Source organism: Oncorhynchus tshawytscha, linkage group LG32 (assembly GCF_018296145.1).
Source record: "Oncorhynchus tshawytscha isolate Ot180627B linkage group LG32, Otsh_v2.0, whole genome shotgun sequence".
In the NCBI taxonomy this organism is placed as follows: domain Eukaryota; kingdom Metazoa; phylum Chordata; class Actinopteri; order Salmoniformes; family Salmonidae; genus Oncorhynchus; species Oncorhynchus tshawytscha.
In genome coordinates, this window is record NC_056460.1 from 5,103,938 (window position 1) to 5,128,097 (window position 24,160).

The 24,160-nt window shown below is 42.4% G+C and overlaps 1 protein-coding gene across 3 annotated transcripts; it reads left to right on the top strand.

Annotated features, from left to right (window-relative positions):
• The first annotated feature begins 4,336 nt into the window (after positions 1 to 4,336).
• On the top strand, positions 4,337 to 23,125 carry LOC112230417 (atlastin-2). 3 transcript variants are annotated; one of them, XM_024396714.2, is made up of 14 exons: positions 4,337 to 4,473; positions 12,414 to 12,688; positions 14,681 to 14,815; positions 15,200 to 15,304; positions 15,710 to 15,760; positions 16,336 to 16,392; positions 16,610 to 16,702; positions 17,079 to 17,217; positions 17,817 to 17,944; positions 18,452 to 18,508; positions 19,084 to 19,155; positions 20,493 to 20,924; positions 21,541 to 21,555; positions 21,669 to 23,125. In XM_024396714.2, the coding sequence occupies exons 1-14, from the start codon at positions 4,401 to 4,403 to the stop codon at positions 21,777 to 21,779; spliced, it is 1,743 nt and encodes a 580-aa protein (XP_024252482.1). In that variant the 5' UTR covers positions 4,337 to 4,400; the 3' UTR covers positions 21,780 to 23,125. The 3 variants fall into 3 exon arrangements, with proteins under 3 accessions (XP_024252482.1, XP_024252481.1, XP_024252483.1); XM_024396713.2 differs by having other exon boundaries at positions 21,541 to 23,125; XM_024396715.2 differs by lacking the exon at positions 21,541 to 21,555.
• Positions 23,126 to 24,160: the final 1,035 nt, after the last annotated feature.

Consider the following 24,160-nt stretch of genomic DNA (forward strand, 5'->3'; position numbering starts at 1 on the left):
GGCACACCTGTTAATTGAAATGAATTCCAGGTGACTACCTCATGAAACTGATTGAGAGAATGCCAAGAGTGTGCAAAGCTGTCATCATGGCAAAGGATGATAAAATATATTTTGATTCGTTTAACACTTTTTTGGTTACTACATGATATGTGTTATTTTATAGTTGCGATGTCTTCCCTATTATTCTACAATGTAGAAAATAGTAAAAATAAAACTTTTGACCGGTAGTATACACTGCTCAAAAAAATAAAGGGAACACTTAAACAACACAATGTAACTCCAAGTCAATCACACTTCTGTGAAATCAAATTGTCCACTTAGGAAGCAACACTGATTGACAATAAATTTCACATGCTGTTGTGCAAATGGAATAGACAACAGGTGGAAATTATAGGCAATTAGCAAGACACCCCCAATAAAGGAGTGGTTCTGCAGGTGGTGACCACAGACCACTTCTCAGTTCCTATGCTTCCTGGCTGATGTTTTGGTCACTTTTGAATGCTGGCGGTGCTTTCACTCTAGTGGTAGCATGAGACGGAGTCTACAACCCACACAAATGGCTCAGGTAGTGCAGCTCATCCAGGATGGCACATCAATGCGAGCTGTGGCAAGAAGGTTTGCTGTGTCTGTCAGCGTAGTGTCCAAAGCATGGAGGCGCTACCAGGAGACAGGTCAGTACATCAGGAGACGTGGAGGAGGCCGTAGGAGGGCAACAACCCAGCAGCAGGACCGCTACCTCCACCTTTGTGCAAGGAGGAGCAGGAGGAGCACTGCCAGAGCCCTGCAAAATGACCTCCAGCAGGCCACAAATGTGCATGTGTCTGCTCAAACGGTCAGAAACAGACTCCATGAGGGTGGTATGAGGGCCCGACGTCCACAGGTGGGGGTTGTGCTTACAGACCAACACCGTGCAGGATGTTTGGCATTTGCCAGAGAACACCAAGATTAGCAAATTCGCCACTGGCGTCCTGTGCTCTTCACAGATGAAAGCAGGTTCACACTGAGCACATGTGACAGACGTGACAGAGTCTGGAGACGCCGTGGAGAACGTTCTGCTGCCTGCAACATCCTCCAGCATGACCGGTTTGGCGGTGGGTCAGTCATGGTGTGGGGTGGCATTTCTTTGGGGGGCCGCACAGCCCTCCATGTGCTCGGCAGAGGTAGCCTGACTGCCATTAGGTACCGAGATGAGATCCTCAGACCCCTTGTGAGACCATGTGCTGGTGCGGTTGGCCCTGGGTTCCTCCTAATGCAAGACAATGCTAGGCCTCATGTGGCTGGAGTGTGTCAGCAGTTCCTGCAAGAGGAAGGCATTGATGCTATGGCCTGGCCCGCCTGTTCCCCAGACCTGAATCCAATTGAGCACATCTGGGACATCATGTCTCGCTCCATCCACCAACGCCACATTGCACCACAGACTGTCCAGGAGTTGGCGGATGCTTTAGTCCAGGTCTGGGAAGAGATCCCTCAGGAGACCATCCGCCTCTTCATCAGGAGCATGCCCAGGCGTTGTAGGGAGGTCATACAGGCATGTGGAGGCCACAGTCACTACTTGAGCCTCATTTAGACTTGTTTTAAGGACATTACATCAAAGTTGGATCAGCCTGTAGTGTGGTTTTCCACTTTAATTTTGAGTGTGACTCCAAATCCAGACCTACATGGGTTGATAAATTTGATTTCCATTGATAATTTTTGTGTGATTTTGTTGTCAGCACATTCAACTATGTAAAGAAAAAAGTATTTAATAAGAATATTTCATTCATTCAGATCTAGGATGTGTTATTTTAATGTTCCCTTTATTTTTGAGCAGTGTATATCCATTGATCTTTAAGAATATAACTTATAAATGATAAATGTCTCATGAGCTTAGTTCAACAGTCACTCCATGAGAACCCAAAATATAAGCTTGTTTTACTCCAATGTTTTACTCCAGAGACTGCAAGAAACCCTTTAATTATTGTGAAGATTATTGTTTCCTGAGTTCTTAGCTGTCTTGAAAGCACTGAAGTCGGAAGTCAGAGGTTTCAGAGTTCCCAGTTGTTTTGAACGCAGCATTTATGTTTTGCGCTAACTCCAGACTTCATCACAACAAGCGTTATTTTATTGCCAGATACTCTACATGCCCATGTGCTGGATAGGCCAAGTGCTAAGAGGGACTGTTCGAACAGCCAATGGAAATATGCACAATTGAAATACCCGCCCAGCCAGGCCCATCAAAGAGAAAGAATGAGCGAGAGAGCGAGGTTGTACACCACAGTTACACATAGTTAAATGCAATACGACATTCCAAAATGCTGACAAATGCTGACATTTTAATCGATTACAAATTGCACGACCCTCACATGGATGAAAAAAAAAATACTAAACCATTCCCCTGAGTGAAACTGAAAAAGAACGACCCTCCCCCATTTTCCTGTGACCATATTTTTACGAAGACCATTTGATTCTGAGCTCGTACATATACAGTGTGTATGTGAAAACTATTTATAAGATGCATACTTTCAGTTTTTCCGAACTTTCGCATACAGTGGGAAACTTGCGCTACCCGCTGTTGGCACATGCGCATATTAAACACCCCGCTGGAACACAGATTAAACTGTTTACATGTTCTAATAATTCGAAAGATTTCTCAGAAAACCAGGTGTTCCAAATATTAGTGTGTATGTAAATGTACTAATTGACTTCAATATAAAAGGTCTGAGTGCTTTGATAGTGAACTGGCCAGTGCATTTGCAAGGACTTTTCCTACCACCACTTATTTGCATCACGTGGCATGCTCCATTTAGCTCGTACCACAAACTAACAAGGGTCCAGGAAGATGCACGTTTGACTTTGTTTGGGACTGGAAAACATGTTTGTAGGCTTTAATCATTTAATCAATGACAAAAAAAAGGATAGAGAACATGTTGGATCAATATGGGAAGACCACTGAGTCAATCTTTACTTCATTGACTGTTTTAAGGTGTCCACTCAGTGAAGCGTGAAACATAATATTAAAATCTCCTGAATGCTTTGCTTTATGTACCACAGTTAAGGGGGTGAAGATGAATGTAGCCTAGTTATATAAATATGATGCTTTAGGTTGTTATATTGGTTCACATGTGCATTCACTTGTTTTGATGGCTAATAATGGATTATACTGAGCTGGGCCTATTTCTCTTTCAGTGCAACTGTGGAGTTGGTGATAACTGACGTGGAGTTGAAATATTTCAGTATATTTTTATTTTACGTTCGTAGTCTGCCCATATATTTTGTGGGGGAAAAAAATTGTCATCATTTTGTTCTAACCATTTACAAAAATTATACAATCTACATGGTTCAGTTTTTTATTTTATTTTATTTATTTCTCCTTTATTTAACCAGGTAGGCTAGTTGAGAACAAGTTCTCATTTACAACTGTGACCTGGCCAAGATAAAGCATAGCAGTGTGAACAGACAACACAGAGTTACACATGGAGTAAACAATTAACAAGTCAATAACACAGTAGGAAAAAAAAGAGTCTATATACATTGTGTGCAAAAGGCAGGAGAAGGTAGGCAAATAATTACAATTTGCAGATTAACACTGGAGTGATAAATGATCAGATGGTCATGTACAGGTAGAGATACTGGTGTGCAAAAGAGCAGAAAAGTAAATAAATATAAACAGTATGGGGATGAGGTAGGTAAATTGGGTGGGCTATTTACCGATAGACTATGTACAGCTGCAGCGATCGGTTAGCTGCTCAGATAGCAGATGTTTGAAGTTGGTGAGGGAGATAAAAGTCTCCAACTTCAGCGATTTTTGCAATTCGTTCCAGTCACAGGCAGCACAGAACTGGAACGAAAGGCGGCCAAATGAGGTGTTGGCTTTAGGGATGATCAGTGAGATACACCTGCTGGAGTGCATGCTACGGGTGGGTGTTGCCATCGTGACCAGTGAACTGCGATAAGGCTGAGCTTTACCTAGCATGGACTTGTAGATGACCTGGAGCCAGTGGGTCTGGCGACTAATATGTAGCGAGGGCCAACCCAGTAACTGGAACATCAACTGAAAAATGCATAAACTTCACATGGACAACTCAACCCTATATCTCTAACTATCAAATAGAACATACAATATGATGTTCATTAAAGATGTTGAATAAATTCAACGTATTTTCAGACAAAATATTATTTTGGTATTTGTGTGTGTGTATCTGCATGGCAAGAACAATGCCCAGTATCAGACCATAATAATCCAAACAAAAATCAGTCAGAAGGTTGAGGCTTTCAATCAAAGTACAAACAATGCTCCTACATCTGCCATTAATTCATGTAGGACCCTGCGGAAAATCCACATAGTCTGAACTCGATAGAGACAAGAGGAGGGGTTTGGGGTTTTTACGTCAGCTGAATTTGATTATTTTGAACGGGTCAAGATGGCGGAGAAGAGCGGGTTGAAGCATCGGAATCACTCTCAGCAAAATAGCGAAAACAGCATTTTCGACGAAGGTATTATTTACCCTTAGTTTGCAAATTATATCTAAACATAAATATAATTAGGTTGTTTTGTGGGATTGACGATAATATCCCTGTTTCATTCTGAGCTAACGTTATCACGGACGAGGGAACGCTATCGAGTTCCAGTGCAGAGCATCCATCCCATTATTCGTTTCCTACTCACTTTTCAATTTTGGGAAGAAAATGTTGAATTAAAATGAACGTCTTGATTGGGTCTGACTGAAACTAAATATTATGACAACCCAAATGTTTCAGTCCACAAAGTCAAAGCCTACCTAGCCGGGAATAATAAGTTAGCACTACACAAACTGGCTACTGACTGTTCCTTTTTGTAATTCTAGCTAGCTAATTTATGTTATCTGGCTGACATTTACGTCTTACTTGCTAGTTTTAGAAAATCCAGATAATCTTCGTTTTTTTTGCCATCTAGCGAACTACCAGTATGTCTTGCCCCATTAGCCAACGCTGGTACCGTATGTGAAGGCATGGACCACCTAATGTCAAAGCTAATGGTAATCTTCAAGTGTCAATGTCATTGTTCGGTAGCTAGCTAGCGTGAGCTTGTAAACTGCTAGCTAGCTAGTATTTTTGGCTAGTTTTAAATGAATGATCTGACTAAGTACATGATGACCTGAATGACATGTGTTTTGTGTAACTAGCTAGCTATTTTAGTTGGCTAGCTGTCTAAACAGTTAGAGGTTTGTTAGAAGGTAACGCTCTAACATTAGTCTACTGCAAACAGAATAGCTAACTAGCTAGTAGCCTTGCCTACTTGGAATTAATTTGGCCAGCTAGACGTTAGCTGCTGTAGTAGCTGGTCTTATCTACTCTCTTACACAACCTCTCAAAAGGATTAACTAGCTAGTTTGCCTAGGCAGTTGACCATTAATGTTGGAATACTGTGCATACTTGATACCTTAGCTTTACTATATCATTAACTGTTTCAATACTGACTGCATGAAAGTAGGCCATTGCACTTTAACTGCTTCCACTATAAGCCCTAGAGATCAAGTTTGTTTACTTGCAGCAGTTGTTCCTGTAACCTTACCTAGCCCTGCTGCATTGATGCACAAGTTTAGGGTAATCTCTCATGGTGTGTTTTTGAACATTGCCAGCATTGGGGTTTGTAGGAATGGCTTGAGTTGAAGGGGATGTGAGCTTGAGCTCATGTTTTAAATGGATACTTTGGGATTTTGGCAATGAGGCCCTTTATCTACTTCCGCAGAGTCCAATGACCTTCTGGATACCATTTTTATGTGTCCAGTACGAAGAAGTTAGAGGTTGTTTCCTTCAAACGAATATAAAATTGCATTAAAATATATGGTATCCACAAGTTTCTTACTCTGGGGAAGTAGATAAAGGGCCTCATTGCTGCAATCCTGAAGTATTCCTTTAAGTTGGTTCTGCTAATGTGGACATAATTTGGACTTCTTGAAATGAGGCAAGGTCAGAGGTGTAGGAATTAAAACTTCTTGGAATTGTTAGGAATAAAAAAAATGTTTCCATACAAGGAGAGAACTGCGTCTGACCATCCATCCAAGCATGGGAGATTAAGAGGATGGCACATTTGTAAAAGGAAAGCTATTATTGGGATAGGGCAGGAGGCCATCTCCTGTTTCTAAAGTGTGAGGCTACTGTCTGGCTATCCAATTAAATGTTTTCTTATCCAATTTTCTCCCCATTTCCACCCTTAAGACCTAGGCCAAGCTTTTGCACCTCTTGGCTAACATTTTATGTGCTAGCTAGCTTAGTTGGAGCAGCCATTTAGCATAGCTTGCTCTCTCAACCAACATGCATCCCCTGCAGTAATGACGACCTGAGTATGCTTTAATTTATACTTAGACTGCCTACTGACTAGCAATACACTGAGTTCCAGTGAGTCCAGGTATCATCCTAACATGGCATTATCTGTGACACAACTGTCTCAGTGGACAACTGCTGATGGAAGAGATCTCTGGCTATAGGATGGTGACTAGGATCAGCTTCCCCTCTCGCAATCCTGACCTTAACGATTAGTAGGAGAAATACCAAACTGACTCGAGAGCAATGTCTATGCAACTTCAGCCTACACTGATATCTGCGCATGCATCTGAACAGAGTGCTGATAAGTGAGCAAGAGAACATTGGCCTAAGTGAACAACATTGCAGGGCCTAGGTTATAAAAAGCCTAGGTTAGCTCTATTTGACCTATGGCATGATTTTAACAGATTAGCGTCCCTACCCCATTGACGTTTACATTTAAAAATGGTAAGGTTAGTGTTTAGGGATGTCCCAAGAATCCCGCATAGCACTAACCTATTAAGAATGGTTGATTCCTCTAGAGTCTAGACTGTAGGCAGGGAGGCATGCCAGCACGTCTGAAATGCCATTGAACTCTAGCCTCGATTATTATTATTTTTCTGATGTCATGCAGGTTATAGATCACATCTTGCCCAATATCTTGCTTCATATTCATGGCATTTCAGTATCGATTTCTCAGATTTGTCACGACTGCTGTTCACTTCACGCAGCAGCCTAGAGTTTACTGCCACCACTGTATCTCTCCTGTCATTTCTCCCTACCGTGACAACTCTCTCTGGTGTTGATGCTTTTTGATTGATGCCCTTTGGGTAAAGTGCTTGATGAGGTACACTTCCGAGGCTCAAAAAACAGTCCCCACTCTACACTAGGGATGTTATGATTCACTAATGGGCATCGGTCCCGATTCAAATCTTGAAGCTAAGACTGCATCAGTCCCAAACAGATACAAATGTATCGTGCATCGGTCAGAAAATAGTTTTGAAACATTACAAATCACAATTCACTTTTTGTTGCACATATGACTTGTATACCTTCCAAAAATACCGTGTTTTGTGACAACTGATGCGTCCTCTCCTTCAGTATCGAACTAAGTGTGTAACTGAGTCATTGATCTAAAAGGCATTTTGCATGCCAAACAACTTCCAGGGAATATCAGTAGCCTAGTCAAACTGTTCCCAGTGTTGCGCACTGACAAACGTGCGGTAGGCAGCCTGTTCCTGATCATGCACATTTTAAATGCTGAAATGGCTTGTGCAATATTAGGCTTTATTAGAGTGACAACCCTTGTAAGTTGCTATGTTATTGTTATCTATGCTGTGTTGAAATTGTTTTTTACCGGAATAAAAGTAAGCTACTGTAGACAACTCTAATCTGCTATAGGCTACCTGTAACATTTTAATTAATTTTTTGATTGTTCAGGTTCACAATCAGCAATAGTTTTGGTAGTTTTGCATTAGACAATCAGTGTATACAGGGTAAGGTATACAGGTTTTTAGATATACAGGGTAAGGTTGACAATTTCATAACTAAGACAGTAATCATTTTGCGAGGCAAACTGCATGGCCAAAGTAGGAGAAAAGAAGCTCCCTAAACTTCCAAACGGTCAAAACCATTTGATTTTGAGATGGTGTGAAATCCAAAGTTGTGCTATATATTCATTGGCTATGTCATAGCTAATTTGTAAATGTTAAATATTCATACATTACTAGCTCAAACACTTAATCTGCAACAATGACAAGTTAATTAGTGGGGGAGTGATTTCAGCTAAATTGCCCCCCTGCCCATATCTGATAGTGGTAGTGGGGTGGGAGATGCCTAATCTCCTTTATGGCTCAGATCAGGTGCCTACATGGTTCATACTCCATAATTAAGCAATAAACCCTGAGGTGGTGTGGTATACGGCCAATATACCACGGCTAAGGGCTGTTCTTATGCACAACGCAATACAGAGTGACTGGACACCGCCGCTGTGGTATATTGGCCATATACTGCAAACCTCTGAGGTGCCTTACTGTTATTATGAACTGGTTACCATCTTAATTAGATCAGTAAAACAAGATGTTTTGTCATACCTGTGTTATACGGTCTGTACCATGGCTTTCAGCCAAACAAAATTCAGGGTTCAAACCACCCAGTTTATAATTCACGACACACACACGCCATAGACCTACATCATTTATACACGCGTCAGCTCACAGATTCAGCTCATATGAGCTCCATTAGCAGCACATTTTTCTAACAATGGAACATTTGTTTATGCAACATGTTAGTGCATCAACCTTTTTTCTTTTTCTCTCCAATCAAACCGAATCGCACCGAATCATTTCAAACTTAAACGTCTCGTTCTTGTATCATATCGGATCCTATGTATCTAAAGTCAGCACAAAAAAAAGTCATTTTTTCAGGACCCTGTCTTTCAAAGATAATTTGTAAAAATCCAAAACGTCACATCTTCATTGTAAAGGGTTTAAACACTGTTTCCCATGCTTGTTCAATGAACCATAAACAATTAATGAACATGCACCTGTGGAACGGTCGTTAAGACACTAACAGCTTACAGACGGTAGGCAATTAAGGTCACAGTAATGAAAACCTAGGCCACTAAAGAGGCCTTCCTACTGACTCTGAAATACAACCAAAAGAAAGATGCCCAGGGTCCCTGCTCATCTGTGTGAACGTGCATTAGGCATGCTGCAAGGAGGCATAAGAACTGCAGATCTGGCCAGGGCAATAAATTGCAATGTCCGTACTGTGAGATGCTTAAGACCGTGCTACAGGGAGACAGGACAGACAGCTGATTGTCCTCGCAGTGGCAGACCACGTGTAACAACACCTGCACAGGATCGATACATCCAAACATCACACCTGCGGGACAGGTACAGGATGGCAACAACAACTGCCCGAGTTACACCAGTAATGCACATTCCCTCTGTCGGTGCTCAGACTGTCCACAGTAGGCTGAGGGGGGCTTGTAGGCCTGTTGTAAGGCAGGTCCTCACCAGACATCACCGGCAACAATGTCCTATGGGTACAAACCCACAGTCGCTGGACCAGACAGGACTGGCAAAAAGTGCTCTTCACTGACGAGTTGCGTGTTTGTCTCACCAGGTGTGATGGTCGGATTTGCGTTTTTCGTTGACGCAATGAGCGTTACACCGAGGCCTGTACTCTGGAGCGGGATCTACGTGAAGGGTCCGTCATGGTCTGGGGTGGTGTGTCACAGGTGCCGATACAGTATGTATTGCAATTTTATTGCAATGGCTGTTCCAAACAGGCTATTGATCACTATATGTCTGCTGCAGAGGGACCAGAGAACCATGAGAAAATCAGTCTTGGAAATAAGTGTTGGAAACATATTGGTTCACTATTTTAAAAATATGGAGAACAAGCTATGAAGGAAGAATACTGGAGTTTTGGTGCACGTACAGCCAAATAGCGCAAAAATAATACTGAAATATCAAAGCAATATGATGGTTTGTCAAAATTAATGTCCCTATAACTAGTTTTCTTTTTCTTGCCCCAGTCACTGCCTAATGCACGCATGACTCCTTTCTATGCACACTGAAATTGCAATACGCTTTCACAGGGCAATTCAGAGAAACCAAACAATAAGATTGTATTTTATAACTTGGCAATAGAACAAGCTATCAAATTATGCCCACTTGAACCAAATTGTGATTTATTATGAGCTGTTTTTGGATTGCATAAACAACAAATTGTGTGATGGTGGGGATGCTGGTGTTGTTCCAAACAAAACCAGTGTGCTTGCTGTAGTTCCTCAACGGCACTGCTAGGAGACCTCAAAAAGCATCTTATAGTTGGAAGACTCTTGAGATATTTGAGTCACTCGCATATTTGAGTCCTCTTGGCTGGTCCCCTGACGTTTGGCATGATAACATGTTGGTATATGAGCAAAGCGCTCAAAATAATGCAGCAAGTCTTCCTGAGCCATGAACTCGCTCTCATCCCGTACCTAGTCAGATCGTTCATCACTTGCTCCTCCCAGCAGCATTGGCTTCCAGCTGCTAATTTGGCCAAATAAGCTTCTATCCTCTTCACGTCTATCCTCATAGGCTGTTAGAACCAATGGGTTCACATGTTTTATGAAAAACTGGGTCGAATCAATCTTAAATCTTCCCTCTGCTAACCCTTTTTCAGTCCAACTCCCCCTGTAATCTGAAAGCCATATTGCCCAGCCAGATATGGTGTAGGCCTAAACCCATTCAGTCCTTTCAGGACTCTGAAGGTGGTGTAGACCGGGACGGAGGCTAGTGATTACGCTTTCAAGTTCGTAATGCAGCCTAGCCAAATGGAGACGTTGTGAATGGTCATCCTCTGGCTGTTACTCTAGATTAGGATTCCTTGAGGGGTGCAGTGTGTGTAGGCTTTTGTTCCATTCCAGCTGTAACAATGCGACTCGAGGTGCGTTTAGCTAGTGCTGGTCACGAAGAAAGGCCTGCACACACTTTGAACTCTCCAAGGCCGTGGATGCCCAATCCGGTGCTGCACTAGGTTTAGGCCTATGCGTACACGGACGTTTTCCGGCCACAGGATTCTACATTGAACATGCTTTTTAGTACAAGTTTAAGTTTGTCTAGGAGTTGTCCAGATGTTACCTGCTGTGCCCTAGTCTGAAACTTGAATTCAGTTTAACATTCTAATAGATGCCCATTGAGGTGCCCAATCAAGCATCCTTATTGCCCATATTTAAGTCCTATAAGACACAAGGCTGTTTCGGTACTGCAGCACAAGGCAGGATTATTTATACGAAGCATTCGGTCACGGTGGTCAGTCAAGGCCATGGCTATGATGAACAGTTGCTTGTTGTGTAGATGTTTATCAAGTTATTCAATTAGCATAGCAATTAGCACAAGACTGGTTGCTTTGCCCTTAAAACCCCTTAAATGTCACGCTCGTGTAATGCTGACCTAGTCTGAAATGACGGGGCTTTATTTGTCTTGCATTCTGACTGGCCAGTGATGACTGCAGTGTCGTCTTCTGTAATGTGGTGAGGGTGGCTGCGTGTGCCCCTCATTATGGTCCCCCTCTCCCAATGGGCTGACTGTCCTTGGGATGAGCCCTCAGTCTTTATTAATGAAAGAATTTGGCAGGGGAGGCCAACTGATGTAGCCCTGGCAGGGCTGCACAGTCTGCCTGCTAGGTGTGTGTGTGTGTGTGTGTGCGCGTTTTTGTTCTAACTGCTCTAACCACTGTTTGTTTCATACCCCTTCACAAACTGCAAACTTGGCAGCCCAGTTCCTGCCACTTTGTTTCCTGTTGTGCATTTCAGGGAGCGTATGGTACAGACTGTATTCTTTGCAGCTCAACTATTCAGAGAATATCAGCATATATTGTAGTTCTTCATTGAATTGCATCCATAAAAGGTTAATGATAGTCATTTAGGCCTCTACTCATGATTACTGCTCTCCTATCGTTTGACTTGAATGTTACTGTGGCATACTGACATGTCTGAAGTCAAGAACCTTTGACATCAAAGCTTGTGACTTATGACTGGGACCCATTATTGATATGACTGCAGTCTGCTGTTTCTGACGTTTGAAGGGACGGTTCCCACAAATTAAATTATTTTAATCTCTTCCAAGGACCTTACTGGTGTGATCAGAGCGGGCGTCTCTCAGACATAGACTACCGGTCTAAACCACACCGTAGAAAAACAGGAAGCAGAAAGGCAACCAGACACACCAACTTGCTGCTAGCTAACACTACATTTAGAAAACAAAAGAATCTTTGACATCCCGGAATCTGCAGAGTACCTTTTTGATATTTTTATAATGGATATTATAGTTCCAAGATTTGGCCTTGTTCCATTAACCCAAGGTTTAGACTAAATAGGTTTAACATGGCTACATATTAGTCTTAGCATCATTGAGTGGAAAACGATGGCGTAATGGGTTAATATGCCCCAAAAATTAAGTTAAAGTAACACAGTTGAATTTATATTGTTGATGAACTAGTTGGCATATGCAGGTATCTCTGTGTAATATCCACTTTGTATCTAACCAGTAACCACTTTTAGGTTTGAAATTGTTAAACTCTGATTTGGGAGGTGGACCTCTTTAAGTTATAAATTGAGGACCTTCCCTTTTAATGATCCTAAACATCTCTCCCAGGTGAGCATGGGGTGGAGGATGTGCCTCATAAGATGAGCCCTGAGGAAGAGAAGGCCCTGTTGTCGGAGGAAGATGCGTTGTCGGCCAGGCCGGTACAGATCGTTGTGGCTCACGAGGACGACCACGCCTTTGAGCTCGACGAGGCGGCGCTGGAGCGCATCCTGCTGCAGGAGCATGTGCGCGACCTTAACGTGGTGGTGGTGTCGGTGGCCGGTGCCTTCCGCAAGGGCAAGTCCTTCCTGCTGGATTTCATGCTGCGCTTCATGTACAACCAGGTGAGACTATACACAGGTGTTCCTTGTACAATCAGGGCCTAAAATGAACTCCACCAGCCACTGTTAAAATGTTTTTTTTTAAACTCAAATTACACCAACAAAACCCAGTAAAATAGATGTGCATGCGTTGTAATCTTTCTAAAACAACAAATGTATTACTAGTAATGTGGTACATGATTTAATGTTTGTGACCCTATCACAGGTTACCTTGGTAATGCAACGGTTTCTGCCTGTGAGATTGAGTCTGACTAGTAGCTGCGTTGTCTTGTCTTCCCTAGCAATTGAAACAAACCGAAAAGGTTGTGAACAAAACAATGTAAATAACACAAGGACAAAGTCTCACTTCGGTAGACTTTCATTCCAAGTAAATTAGACCTACTTTTATGCCTGTACCAGTGCTTCTAAAAATGTATCTTTCACTCAGCTCTTCACTGTGCACAGCCCCCAGCCAGGCAGTGTTGCAACACTAGTTGGGATAGGCTATAGGATTCGTAGCTCTGACTTTTGCGATTAATTTACCAGCTATGAAACGGTTTTGAAAACGGAAATATGCTACTGCAGCATTTATTTATCTATTTATTTATTTATCTATCGCAAAAGTTTTATACATGACTTACAACCAGGAGAGGGAACACACAGGCTTATGTACTAAATGTACATTGTACATATACTACATAAGAGAGACCACATAGGCATGCATTGTTACATGTAGAATTAGTTGTATTTAGGACACTTCCTGGGGTCAGCTACATTAAGGCCTATACAATTTAAAAACACTTAAGTGGCCGCATGTGTGTTAGTGTGCAGCCTATACGGACAACACACATGCTCTGACCCACCAGGTATGGAAATACACAGGAAAGCAATGCAAACACTGGCTCTCAACCCGCCAGTCTGGAACATAGTAGAATATGAGGCAGGGTTCAACGTTAACCTTTTTTTTTTTTTTTGAGACGACGTAAACTCATGCATTTGGCTAAGTAGATAGACGTCAGTCGATTTCCAAGTAGAAATTCACTTGGCGGCCAGTAGACTTCTGGTCTACTTGCCCCGACCGAAGAAATTGATGTCAAACCCCTGTGAGAACAGTAGCACGGCTCATGTCACATGTCTGGTGAACTTAATGTGGGTCTGAGTGCTTTGTGACCTGGTGGGATTTCGCTGCATTGAAGAGCTGCAGCTGTGCTGTGAAATGATCCAGTGGCACTTATTGAAAATGTTGCCTGTGTTGGGCTACTTGGCAGTGCTTTGGGACATCTGCTAACATGAGTGTCCTTTGAACAAGTAGAACTTTCAAGACACTCTATTGGCCCTGATAGAACATTTTACAAGGATGGACTTCAAACAAACTTGTTAGATGAAATCATACTTATCTTGAGTTGGAAAACATTGTCCTCATACTTTTCACTGAAAGTGAAACTGTTAAGAGCTGCGAGGAATTCATTCATGCGTCACATTGGACGCTTAGGGAGTAAACTTATCAGGATTTCTGCCACAACTTGCTGTACCCTTGTCAGTTAATTACATTTCGCTGTTCATAACTTGTTTAGGGGGATGACCATAATCCGTTTGAGCTGAGCTTAAAGCTGATTTTTGGGCAGCACAATGCTTGGGACTGTGGCCTGCTTTTGCAAGAACTCTGCCCTTTATTCCAGGAATAAAGGCTGCTTTTGTGTGTGGCCCTCGGTTTGAGCGGGGATCGCCATCAATATGCAACTCAAGTATAGAGACACTTCATGCATATCTGGAATACATCTGATGGGTATAAGTAGGTACTGTGGTATTTCTTGCCCTCTAATAGTCTTGGTAGGGACTGGACCATATTGCTCGCTTATACCTTTCAGGTTTACATGAATTGTCTAGGGGAAATGGCTAGAGGTTGTTTCTGGGCAAGGCCAGAGAGGACTGCTTCAGTCAACCAGAGGTGTGGCACTGTAGCTACATGGCTCATATGATCTTCAATCTCCTGCTTTGTCCTCTTTGTCCTTTCAGACATCCTGCTCCTGGCTGGGTGGGCACGAGGAGCCACTGACAGGCTTCACCTGGCGGGGGGGCTGCGAGAGGGAGACCACGGGCATCCTGGCATGGAGCGACGTGTTTGTGGTGGACAAGCCAGACGGGAGCAGGGTAAATACAAAGTTTCTTTTCCCTTGGATGGGCACACATTTTCTCCCAACTAATGTTGAATTGTTTTTAAGACCTTGCTCTCCAAAAGTAAAGTTTCTGATATTTTCAGACCACTAAAACGATCAAGATGAGTCCATATTAAACGGCATCAGTTGTGAAGCAAAATGTGGAAATGATCTGCCGTTTATCGTCTCCGTTCACTTTGGATTGCGGCATATAGCTGGATTTATAAAAGATTTACGAACTTTGTTTTTGGAGTGCAATGTCCCTTTTAAAGACACGATTTCAAATGTCCAGTTGTCCATTGGTTATTTCAACTGATTTAATACCCCTTGATTGGTGAAGAATATGACTTTGTAATTGATTTTATCCTTTCTCTGAAAGGTTGCGGTTCTTCTAATCGACACACAGGGGGCTTTCGACAGCCAATCAACCATCAAAGATTGTGCGACACTGTTTGCGTTGAGCACCATGACCAGCTCTGTACAGGTATGACACTCCCCCCTCAGTGTTGTGTACTGTTTATATTAAGGTATTCATTACTCGAAGTAGGGGAGTTCTACATGTGCGTATGTTTAATTGCCATTATTGAAAAAATCAATAATAGGGAACTGGGTGACTATAGGCTGTTTGGATGAGGAATGCCACTCTTGCTATACCCCTTTTGCCAGTAAGTTTGAGGAATTGAAAAATTTGACATTTTCCTGAGACTTGCGTGCATGTTAAATACAGTTTATGAAGTTGTGTTGTCATGTGCTAGTTCTAGACTGACTGAATACCAGACTTTCCTCCTCCCCATACCAACTTTTCAATTCATGCAAAACATTGATTGAAAGTGTGATCTCTGGACTTTAGTACAGGTTATTGATGTTTTGATGATTTGTCACCCGTTAGGTTTACAACTTGTCTCAGAATGTGCAAGAAGATGACCTTCAACATCTCCAGGTGTGTGTGTGCATGCGCGTGTTTGGATTGTTTTGGATGGTGGACTTACAATCTTCAACACTGCTTTGGCCATGAGCTTTGGACATTGAACTCCACGAACAGATGCTGTAACTTGAAAAGGATCTTTACTTTGTTATATCATAGCTCTCCAGGGGGAAATGTCTACATGATATTCCTTTGATTATCATCCATGCAATTGGAACTATTGTACTTAGTGGGTCATAAGTAGAGCACTTGTATGGAAGTGTATAGCTGCTTCCTCCCTTGTTAAAGATACACAATGATGTTTTTAATTGCTAAATGAACTTCAAATTGACTTGAAATGTGACTGTACGGGGTACCCCTTTTTGCTCAAGCACCCCTAGAAGCAAAGGTTATATATAGCCTCTTTAAAACCTACTCAACAGAAGACTCTTAAATGAGGCGTGTTATTGACATCACTGTCCTATTAGACGGCAAGTCAGCTGCAAGACTTCTCGTTGTTATTAATAGATTGTTTGACTGACTGTTGACCTTTGACGAGGACGTGGAGTGTTACTCTGATTTATAGCTGACTTTTGTTTTTCCCTACCTAGCTCTTTACTGAATATGGAAGGCTGGCCTTGGAGGAGATCTATGAGAAACCCTTTCAGGTATTGTCACATTTTTCTGCTGCCTTTCCTGAATGAATGGCCTGCAACACATTTCTCATTGGATAATAATGAAGAGGAGATTTGTAAGTAATTGTGATGGCGCTAATAGGCATCTCTAGTCTTATTTCAATATGGCTGCCATTACTTGACACTTTGTGAAAAGTCTATAGTCCTATAGTATCTTTAATATTTATTCCTTAATTGCCTTCCACAACAGACTTTAATGTTTCTTATAAGAGACTGGAGCTACCCTTACGAGCATCCCTATGGCTTGGACGGAGGGAAGAGTTTCCTGGAGAAGAGATTACAAGTACGCATTTTTTCACTTGCTCCATTTGTTTTAAGAAAATCAGAGCTTTAACTTCTCTGACATTTCAGGAACTAAAGCACTTATACACGTTCTAATTATGCATCCACTGTTCAAACAGCCTGGTTTGTTTGCGCAGTCGTGCCAACTCCTATGGACAATGGTATGACAACGACCAGTAGTAGGCTGTACAGCTCATGGAAAATAAAAGCTGCACACTTGGGTTCTGAAGGAATAAATGTAATGGAAGCCAACACTCCGACAGCTATGCTGCCTTCATCAGGGTTTTAGCACAAACCGATCTGAGACGGAGCTCATTCAAACACATATTTGTCCAACCATTTACTTGAATAAGCAAGAGTCTCTCCACTGTGTGCAGGTGAAACAGAACCAGCATGAGGAGCTGCAGAATGTCAGGAAGCACATCCACTCCTGCTTCTCTAACATTGGCTGCTTCCTCCTGCCCCACCCCGGCCTCAAGGTGGCCACCAACCCCAACTTTGATGGCAGACTCACAGGTACGCTATAGGAAAAGGTTGCTAAATTACTCTTGTGGAAAGATTGCACACCTATCTCTGAGAGCATGAGCAGTGCCATTGAGGGCCATCTCTCTATTTTAAAATAGCCAATTTCCTCTTTTTACTTCAGTGTATTGACAGTTCATGGCGCTGGCCATGCTAAAACAGGCTTTAGTCAAAGTACCCCTTAGCCAACTCTGTCAATTCCAAATAAACCAGCACCTACCCCAAGGCACTCCTGTAAATCTGAAGCGATTGGATAGGTCTAAGCATTATGGTCAAATTTCTAACCAGGCAATCAGAAGGTAAGGTTTAGCAATTACCATAACGCTATATGTATCCAATTATCTCATATCCAGGTGTGCATAGGGAACATGGTTCTCTGTAGACTTGTAATTCTTGGATTTTAGAAGAAAAGTGCTACATAAATGCGATCAATTACAATACAAAGGTCATCTTTCAAAGTTATAACGTGTTTGCCTTTATAGTTGCATTTAAGGTCAGATGGCGATTGGTAAATTTTTCACTGGTTTAAAAGGGAAATGTCAACAGACCTTTTTTAATAAAGAAATGCATTTCCCACTTGTTACTCCCTCTAGATATTGATGACGATTTCAAGACTGAGCTCGTCAACCTAGTGCCAATCTTGTTGTCCCCGAAGAACTTGGTGGAGAAAGAAATCGGAGGATCCAAAGTGACGTGCCGAGACCTTGTACAGTATTTCAAAGTAAGTCGATCGTTTCAAACATTCCTTCTGAGCTTATACCTTGCCATCATTAGCCGGCCTCCACCCAGTGCCCTGAACTTAGTCACTGTCACTAGCCGGCTACCACATGGTTACTCAACCCTGCACCTTCGAGGATGCTGCCCTATGTACATAGACATGGAATCACTGGTCACTTTAATGTTTACAAACTGTGTTACTTATTTTATATGTATATACTGTATTCTAGTCAATGCCACTTTGGTGTTGCTCGTTCTAATATTTATATCTTAATTTCGTTCTTTCCATTTGAGATTTATGTGTATTATTAGATATTACTGCACTGCTGGAGCTAGTAACACAAGCATTTCGCTACACCCGCAATAACATCTGCTAAATATGTGACCAATAAAATATGATTTACTATATACCTCTCCTTTTATATACCTTTTTTCCCTCCTATACCTTTCCTCTTTAATACCTTTTCTTCTTCTGAATTTTTTGTTGCTTGTTTTTCTTTTTTCGGCACAGGCATACATGAAAATATACCAAGGGGAGGAGCTGCCTCATCCCAAGTCAATGTTACAGGTAGTTAACTCTCCAGATAGTCAATGATACATTCCCCTAACAAATAACTGGATTGTGTTACGAAATGGAATAGAATAGTTTGATACTGGGGTAAAACTGGGAGGTACTGCCTGAATTTGTCCAATTCAAAATCTTGTTTTGTTTTCTGTTGCAAAATGTTCTTGTAAATACAACCCTGAAGCATGCTCATGCTTTCACTTGTCGTTGACCAAATGTATTGTGTAGCATGAACATTCGTGGCGTCCCAAAGCCTTTTAGACCTTATGATACCGTTTATGTCACCTGGTCAATGAGCGATTAGCAAACAATATATGCTTTTACACATGGGCGTGGGTAGGTTTGCCCCTTTCTGACCAAGATTCGTCTATTTAGAGGGCCCTTTGGGCTCGAACACCCCCAGAGGCGTGTTACCTCTGGGGTTGCTCGAGCCCAAAGGGCCCTCTAAACACGTATTCCATATAGCCTCTTTAAAACTTGAGTAGAATTTCATGCGTATGTTTAATGTTGATGCACCAAAGGGACCTAATCTCAGGACGGCTGTGTTTTCCCCTCTGCTTTCTTCCGCTGTCACCTAGGCAACGGCTGAAGCCAACAACCTTGCAGCTGTTGCAGGAGCAAAAGACATTTACAACAAAGGCATGGAACAGGTAATTGAACAATTAACTTTCAGTTTTAAGCATCCAATTTAGCATCTGACTAATAAAAGCAGTCGAAGCGTTTACACCTGTGCAGATGAGTTGTGGCATGTTACTAGCTACGTTATACTCGAGATTGATTCAGTTGTAAAACTTTTTTTGTTCATTTAAACAAACATCTTAATTAGACGGCTTAAAATAAACTCTGTAAATAGCTCTGTTTTTGCTCTCAGCAAAGTTGTGCCCACCTAGCGCCTACATCGAGATATGTGATGACTCCTTGTAGATCTGAAAGGATTTTGTTGATTTAGTCCCGTGTATAGCACCCCTTTGTAGTCTGGTGTGCAAGATGTACATACTTAAATTGTTTCTTCTGTATTGCTCTATACTGAACAAAAATATAAACGCAACATGCAACATTTTCAATGATTTTACTGAGTTACAGTTCATATAAGGTAATCGGTTAATTTAAATACATTTATTAAGCCCTACTCTGTGGATATCACATGACTGAGCAGGGGCGCAGTCATGGGTGGGCCTGTGAGGGCATAAGCCCCCCCCCCCACTGGGGAGCTAGGCACTGCCAATAAGAATGAGTTTTTCCCTACAAGGGCTTTATTACAGACAGAAATACTCCTCAGTTTCATCAGCTGTTTGGGTGGCTGGTCTCAGACGATCCCACAAGTGAAGAAGCCGGATGTGGAGGTCCTGGGCTGGCGTGGTTACACGTCGCCTGCGATTGTGAAGCTTGACCGTACTGCCAAATTCTCTAAAACGACAAGAGCCTGCTTATGGTGGAGAAATAAATATGACATTCTCTGTTAACAGCTCTGGTGGACATTCCTGCAGTCAGCATGCCAATTGCACGCTCCCTAAAACTTGAGACACATGTGGCACTGTTGTGACACAACTGCACAGTTTAATAGCCTTTTGTTGTTCCCAACACAAGTTCCACCTGTGTGTAATGAGCATGCTGTTTTTAATCAGCTTCTTGATATGCCACACCTGTCAGGTGGATGGATTATCTTGGTAATGGAGAAATGCTCACTAACAAGGATGTAAACAAATTTGAGTGAAATAAGCTTTGTATGGAACATTTCTTGGATCTTTTATTTCAGCTCCCGTAACCAAGACTTTACACGTTTTATATTTTGTTCAGTGTAGTTCTCAGAGATCTGAGGGGCAAAGAGATGTCTATACTTAGAGGCTAGGGGTTGATTTTCGATCGGAAATGTTCTTGCATCTGTCAGATGCCCAGCCCATATGGGCTTATAAGACACTGAATATTCAATAAGTAAATGAGTTGCAGTATGTGTGTGTCCCTCATAGCGAACTCCCCTTTCTCCCAGGTTTGCGGAGGCGACAAGCCCTACATGGCCCCCGATCAACTGGAGCGTGGCCACTCGAACCTGCGGCAGGTGGCGGTCAAACACTTTCGCTCGGTCAAGAAAATGGGCGGCGAGGACTTCTGCTGGTGCTACCAGGAGCAGCTTGAAGCAGAGCTGGATGAGGCCTTCACGAACTTCATCAAGCACAACGATGGCAAGAACATCTTCTACGCGGCGCGCACGCCAGCCACGCTCTTCGCCGTCATGTTCGCCATGTACGTGGCGTCGCTGGTCACGGGCTTTCTGGGTATCAACACAGTGGCCATGGTTTGTAATCTCATTATGGGCGTGGCACTGGCTGCACTCTGCCTATGGGCTTATGTGAAGTATTCCGGCGAGTTCCGCGAGGTGGGCAGCGTCATCGACCAGGTGGCCGAGACCCTGTGGGAGCAGGTGGGTGATCCGGGAGTGGAGGTTAGGGGGGGAAGAAATGCCTGCGGCACGTCTCTTGATCAGACTATTATGCATGTTCTGTTTCTCTTTTGCTTGGGCTCTTTCACTCACTTCTCTTTCTACGCCTCTCATCTCCCTTTTAATGTATACATTTTTTTCCCGCTCCCTTTCGCTCTTTTCCTTTCTACTCTCTTCCCTTTCTACTCTCTTCCCTTTTCTTTTCCTGTCTCACCCCATGTCCCCCTTCCTGCTTACTCTTTCAGAGTGTTTGCTCCCAAACTCTTTCTCCTGTTGTTTTCCTAACCTATCTGGATGTGACTGAATGTGATTTACCAAAACCTATTTTCTCTCTCAAACCAGAATTTCCTTATCAGCCCAAAATGTGGTTCCTTATCTGTCTTTGTCTCTCTGGTTGAACCCTGATTCTTTCCCCTTTCCCCAGAAGTGTGCACCCGCCACTTAAAATAAATGTATTAGTGTAAGCGTTGTTTCAACCACTTAGGGAGGGTGCAAGTGCACACTTTGGTAGAAGGGTAGAGAATTGGGACGCCTCTCTCACTACTATCCCCACTAATTAGTGTTCCATCTTTTTTTTTAAACTTTGTGCTTGCCACAGAGGACTCCACGAAAGGTGAGGTGGACGGAGGGGAAGAAAGGCTCCATCTTTTGTCATTTTGGAGGCAAAAATACGTCACTACTAATGTCATTAACATGGCCACAATACTTCCCTTGCCTTGTTTTCAGATATTTTCCAAACTCTTTGAGGTGGCGAGGAGTCGAGTCCAGTTGGATTCCTTGATAACGACCCAGAGAACGAGACTGGCCTCCAACAACAATGTCAAGAAGAAAAACTAGCCCCTGCCGGTTTTCCCCCTTCGCTTGGTTTCCAGTGTCCATTTTTAGGACTATATATAAATGTTTTCTTTTTTGATAGCTCATGGTCCCCATGCCATGCTGGTTTAGAATTTAAAAACTGAATTTTATACCTGGTTCTCACCACAAATGTAGAGTACAGGTTGGCACTTTCATGGTTGATTTGTTTTCTCATTACATGTTGAGGGGATTACGAGGGTAGGGTGGGTGACATTGGGTGCTTAAGTTTTATCACGTGTGTGTGTGTGTGCATGATTAGCTGTCACGATTTCCATTTTTGGTATGGATGAACGTACTAACGAACAAATTAAGCTTGCTTTCCTTGCTCCTTTCACTCCACCTCCAGTTGGTTTTATTCTATTTTTCCCCCACTTCCTTTCATCTGATGTCACCCCCTCTCCTCCTTTTGTCTTTCCCACCACTCTTGTCTCTCTCCCCAGGTGTTGAAGCCTCTGGGCGATCACTATATGGAGGATAACATTAGGCTGAGTGTGGTCAACAGTCTCTGCTTGTCTGAGCGAGCAGGTGTCGCAACACGCCAAGTTAGAGTAAATGAGTGACCGACGGTCCACTTCCCACACTAACATTGCCAACCTGCCCGTAGAACCAAAGTTTACAGCTTTACCCTCTGTAATTGGTCATAGCTGCTTGTCACCTAACTCGGGCACCCAATGAGAAGGCGGCATTACGAGCGGTTAGCAGTGCGGGGAATGATGAGCCCGCCTCATTTTCCTTGATCAGACTGCTGATTGGATGTCTTGTGAGATCCCCCCCCTCATGGAAACTGATTGTTATAGTGACAGGACATTTTGTGGCAATTTATTTAAGCAGGACATTTTTCAGCTCAGTAGTTTGTGGTTGTCTGGGACAGGCAGCGTTTAGAGGTCTGTTTAAACCACAATTTACTCGTCTTTTCTGTAAGAGCTTTCTTGTTTTCCTTCCCACTTGTCTGAGTGAAAGGATAACAATCAATGTAAGAACAACCACTGCCTGCTTATCAGTTCAGCATCACCCTCCCCTCACATCTCTCAACCAGTTGCTCTTAAGATGAATCATTTTGTATATTTCTATTCTAGTATTAGAATTGTTATTCTGTTGAAATTATTCCATCCAGACCATTACCACCAATGTGCTGTTTTGTACAGTTTTTCTTTTTTTTTTTACTCATCCAAAATGGGGCATGTGTACGAAATATACATATATAAATACATTTTCTATACCTTTTTTGTAGCTGGAAGAGCAATGGTTGTGGTAGGCCACTGTGCAGTTTACTGTATTTAAATGAATGATTTTGTGATTTGTGTATGTCCAATAAATTATTTTTTATATACATTTGTAAAGTAATCCACATTGAGCACTGCAATTCCACCCCTGCTGACAAATGTTTGTTAACTTAATTTGTCTTCTGTTGCAGTTTAAAGTTATTTCGTTAATTTATTTTTCAATACAAGATTAAAACAATACCACAGTATATGAAGTAATGCTTGCTTGGTCCGTTTGTACAGACCGAGGGCCCCCCCCCCGTACACATTCAGCAGTGTTGGGGTAGTGAACGACATGTAGTAATTTAACTAGAAGTACACTTTTTTTTTTTTTTTTGCAAAAAGGAAATAAAATATGGGTGACCTAGGTGATTACCTTTTTTGACATCAGACGTGCCTAATTCTAATTTGAAACAGTTTTAATAGGCTAAATTCCAGAATGACTCGTTCTTGCAATGTGTAGAAATGTCAGATTTAGATCAATACATCCAAACTACTGCTTGATAAATTAACTACTTTTTCAAGAAATGTATTGTTCATAATGGTAGCTTAACTTCTCCCAGTGTGAAGAAATTGGTAGCTTGTTAAGCTACATATTCAGAGTAGCTTCCACAACACTGACATTCAGGCTGTACAACTGAGCAAAGCATTTGACAATGGTTGTGACAACTGATATGCAATGTTTACATGGCCATTGATTGGTGTCTTCACAACACCTGTAATTTTTGTGCAGAAACTCCATTGTATCACAAGTTGTATGCACAGGAGGCTGGTGGGCGGCGCTATAGAGGGATGGGCTCATTGTCAGGGCTGGAATGGTGTCAAGTGTGGTTTCCATACGTTTGTGTTCGATACTGTTCTATTCCATTCCAGCCATTACAATATGCCCATCCTATAGCTCATCCCACCAGCTTCCATTGGTTGTATGCCATTTGTACAAATTTGCTGTACAGGGCAAGAATGTTGACCCAGGGATGGGTACAATTTGGGAAAGTAAATTCTTTAATTGTGGCTTCATGGTGTAATAGTGAGGAAGTTGATAATCTTCTCTCTTTCTCCACAATGAGATGGGGTGCTGTCCACCCTGCCAGCTTAGTGGAG